The sequence below is a fragment of the Vigna unguiculata genome, chromosome 1 (assembly GCF_004118075.2).
Source record: "Vigna unguiculata cultivar IT97K-499-35 chromosome 1, ASM411807v1, whole genome shotgun sequence".
NCBI lineage: Eukaryota > Viridiplantae > Streptophyta > Magnoliopsida > Fabales > Fabaceae > Vigna > Vigna unguiculata.
In genome coordinates, this window is record NC_040279.1 from 32388556 (window position 1) to 32393150 (window position 4595).

The 4595-nt window shown below is 36.6% G+C and overlaps 1 protein-coding gene across 1 annotated transcript; it reads left to right on the plus strand.

The window, feature by feature from the left end:
* The first annotated feature begins 850 nt into the window (after positions 1-850).
* LOC114174473 (inorganic phosphate transporter 1-4-like) lies at positions 851-4089 on the plus strand. The gene is made up of 2 exons (XM_028059316.1): positions 851-950; positions 2162-4089. Exon 2 carries the CDS (start codon positions 2222-2224, stop codon positions 3845-3847), a length of 1626 nt encoding a protein of 541 aa, XP_027915117.1. The 5' UTR covers positions 851-950; positions 2162-2221; the 3' UTR covers positions 3848-4089.
* The last annotated feature ends 506 nt before the right edge of the window (positions 4090-4595 follow it).

Sequence of the window (4595 nt, forward strand, 5' to 3'; positions counted from 1 at the left end):
TCCTTTTAATAGCATATTTTTTATTTTAACTTGGTTACGTTCTTTAAAAAAAATCAACTATATTTCACTTTGTTAAAAAAATTTAGGGTTAAGAATGTTTTTAGTCCTTGAACTTTGACTTAAAATTGGAATTCGTCCCTGGTTAAAACTTTGATAAATTTTGGTCCCTAAACTTTAAAAATGAATGAATATAGTCCTTTTAACCCAATTTTTGTTAACTTTTTTTTACATTTCGAACGCATATCTCAGTAAATATTGAGTCGAGAATGTGTCAAACGGCGTAAACAACTCCAATAATTATTGAGAAATGCTTTCGAAACTTAGAAAAGAGTTAACAAAATTGGGTTAAAAAGATTATATTCATTCATTTTTAAAGTGTAGGGACCAAAATTTATCAATGTTTCGACTAGGAACAAATTCCAATTTTAGACCAAAGTTGAGGGACTAAAAACATACTTAACCCAAAAATTTAATAATATGGTATTTTTCATCGAATTGACTTATTGTTTAGGTGTCACATGATTTGGATAACACATCACTAACACATCACGTCATTAATTTTTCATGACAATGTTTCATCTGACAGCAGCATTAAATTAATACGTTCTTATATTATAAAGAATGAATCAGAAATTTTAAAATGGTGAATAAATAAAAGAGAAACAAAAAAGGATTTTAATTACTTTGAATTAAGAAACAGTGTAATTATAAAATATTTGATCCAAGGGCTTCGGGGAAGGAACGGCGTCGTAAAAGGCATGAGCGGTTGACTTGACTGGGCGAAAAAAGAGGGGTATATGCGAGTGGAATATTTTGTTCTGAAACTGTTTCTTTTATGTCATGGTTTCTAACCTTTTTTCCTATAAATTCTTTCCACTCTCTTCACATTTTTTCCCCACATCAAATCTTTCTATTTCTCTATCTCTCTCTACAACTTTCTCCCACTGCAGGTACATCCATTTTTTTTTAATATTATTATTAAAATTGCATTCTTTTTTGGCATTGTCATGCATCTTTCTAATGTGTCACTTCATGCATGCATCACGGGACTATCACTTAACTTCCCCGAGTCCTTAGTTCTTTTTCTTGTGACAGTTAAGATCCATTTCATGTGCTTTCCTTCACTTTACATTCATGTTCATGATTTCATCTTGATCTGTAATACTTGTTTCAGCTGTTTCTGATCATTTCCAACATTGTGGGTACTGTACCCTTTAGAAAAGACGCACCTTCTGCATGTATGGCTTCATTCGGTGTGAAAATTTCTCAAATGAAAATCGATTATTTTGCATGGGTTGATTGGTTTAATCCGTTTGAAATCGTTTGTTCTTATTTTTTTATATTTTTTTTCGATTCTTATCTGGGAGTCTGGTAATTGTTTGTTACGATGATTTAAAAATTAACCTGATTTCTTTTCCGGTATTTTTTTAGTTCTTGAGAACATGGGTCGGTGAGTTTTGCGTAAATTTTGCTTTCTAGAGATATTTGAGCATCTCCAATCTGTAACCTCTTTTTTTAAAAAAAAAAAAAATGAATAATCAGTTTTCTGTTTCTTAAAGTTTGTTTGTATCTGGGCGCATTTGAAACTGTTTCTCGCTTTGTACATTTCTGTTTACCTAAAGATTTGTTTCTGTTTTCTTTTTTCTTTAGAAACAATTTCAAAACATAATAATTTTTGAAGAAATTTTATAAGAAAAAAAAAAAGTGGGGAGAGAAGCTAAAAGGTCCTTATTTACCTTTTGTTTTTGCTTTATATTCATATATTCTGGGATTTAGGTGAGAGATTAGGAGTTCCTTCCAGTTTTCTAATTTGTGGTGTAACAAAAAGTGCGGTAGCTTGACAACTTTGCTTACTTGCTTGTATTGAGAACGCTTTATCTTCCTTATATTTTGTCACTATATAGAGGCTCTCTACTAATTTCAACCTCTGAGCCTTAATTATGAATTTGGATGGTTCAGCTAGTGGTGTAATCAATAGTTACTGTGATAGGTAAACAACTTTTTCATAGTGGACTAATAGGTGATGTAACTGTATGTCTATTGGTTGATTTCATTTGATAACTTTTTCAAATCGATTAGCTATTATCGAATTCCTAGTTCTTTTATTTGATCAATGATCTCACAGATTGATCAAGTCTGACTCTTGTTTCCACTTCTGCAGTGAAGGAAAGCTTTTGATAAAGATACAGAAATAGCCTTGTAATTTTGGCTTGAAAAAGCCATGGCAAAGGAGCAAATTCAGGTACTAAATGCGCTTGATGTTGCAAAAACACAATGGTACCATTTCACAGCAATCGTCATCGCTGGAATGGGCTTCTTCACCGATGCATATGATCTATTCTGCGTATCCCTTGTTACAAAGTTGCTTGGCCGCATATACTACCATGTTGATGGTGCAGCAAAGCCCGGTTCGTTGCCTCCCAATGTTGCAGCTGCTGTAAATGGTGTGGCTTTCTGTGGAACACTTTCAGGTCAACTTTTCTTTGGATGGCTTGGTGATAAGATGGGAAGGAAAAGAGTCTATGGCATGACTCTGATGATGATGGTGATATGTTCCGTCGCTTCCGGACTTTCATTCGGCCATAGTGCAAAAACTGTAATGGCAACTCTCTGCTTCTTCCGGTTCTGGCTTGGGTTTGGCATTGGTGGAGACTATCCACTTTCTGCTACCATAATGTCTGAGTATTCTAACAAGAAGACTCGCGGTGCCTTCATTGCTGCAGTGTTTGCCATGCAGGGTTTTGGCATTTTGGCAGGTGGTATATTTGCAATTATAATTTCAGCTGCATTCAATAGCTGGTATCCTGCTCCAGCATATGAGATTGATCCAGTTGGGTCAACAGTTGTACAAGCAGACTACATTTGGAGGATAATTGTGATGGTGGGAGCACTCCCAGCGGCATTGACTTACTACTGGCGGATGAAGATGCCGGAAACTGCCCGTTACACTGCTCTAGTAGCCAAGAACATGAAGCAGGCAGCAGCAGATATGTCTAAGGTTCTGCAGGTCGAGATTCAAGCTGAACCACAGAGAGAAGATCCGGCAAAGCCCAAGCCATATGGCTTGTTCTCAAAAGAGTTCCTCAGTCGCCATGGACTGCATCTGCTTGGTACATCAAGCACTTGGTTCTTGCTTGATATTGCATTTTACAGTCAAAATCTTTTCCAGAAGGATATCTTCAGTGCAATTGGTTGGATACCTCCAGCCAAAACCATGAATGCTATTGAGGAGGTTTACAAAATTGCAAGGGCTCAAACACTCATTGCTCTGTGCAGTACAGTTCCTGGCTACTGGTTCACGGTGGCTTTGATTGACAAGATGGGAAGATTTGCTATCCAATTGATGGGGTTCTTCTTCATGACTGTCTTCATGTTTGCTCTTGCCATCCCCTATGACCACTGGACTCATAAGGAGAACCGGATAGGATTTGTGGTGATGTATTCATTGACCTTTTTCTTTGCAAATTTTGGGCCCAATGCCACCACATTTGTGGTGCCAGCAGAGATTTTCCCTGCTAGATTCCGAAGTACTTGTCATGGAATTTCATCAGCATCTGGAAAGCTTGGGGCTATAGTTGGTTCCTTTGGGTTCTTGTACTTGGCACAAAACAAGGACAAAAGCAAAGCTGATGCAGGGTACCCTGCAGGTATTGGTGTGAAGAATGCACTTATCGTCTTAGGTGTAGTTAACGTATTAGGCTTCTTCTTCACTTTCTTGGTTCCTGAGGCAAAGGGAAGATCGTTAGAGGAGATGTCAGGTGAGAATGAAGAGGATGTTGGAAGCGGGGAAGAGTCAGAACAATCACATTCTCACAACAACAACAACAAAACTGTTCCGTATGTTTAGGTTAGCTTCATCTATAATGTTGTTGTTACAATAAAGCAGTGGCTTCAATTAGACTTGGAAAGCACAAAAGCTTTCCTTGCCCATCACCAATATTTCTGTTAAGTTTTGCTTGGACATCGTGTAGCAGGAACTAGGTCTATCTCTTTTAAGAATATTGGCAAATTTGAGTTACATTTGATGTATAATCGTATTGGTGTATAGAACTTTCAATAACCAGTTTCACAGACCAGCTATGTTCTGCATGCCATCTTTATTTTCCTTTTCCCTTTTGACTTCGTTGTTTCAACATTTCAATTTCACTTACCTCTAAGGAAAACGATGGCATTACACGAGGCATGTGTATGATTGAAATCTTTAAAAAAAAAAAAAGACTACAGTTGAATACGGATAAAGATTATTTATTTTTCAATGTGAGTAGACGAAAAATATGACCATAATGCTACTAGTTGCAGTTCCAGTCCATTCACGGCACATATTTGACTTGTACACTTCAAATACGATTGCTGATTGAAATTTGAAAGCTAAAGTTGTAGTGGGAAGTTGCATTGGCGTTTTCAGTCTCACCGACTTACTATCTTCAATTGTCTACCTCTCGCATCACTTTATGGTCCACACAGATCAAGTTATTCTTCCATGGAAACTGCTTTCAACCAGTCTTTAAATGATCAGTAGACTTTTCTTTGGACATGAGGTACAGGTAAACTTTTGTATAATTTATTTATATCTCACTAGTTCATACTTCATCACA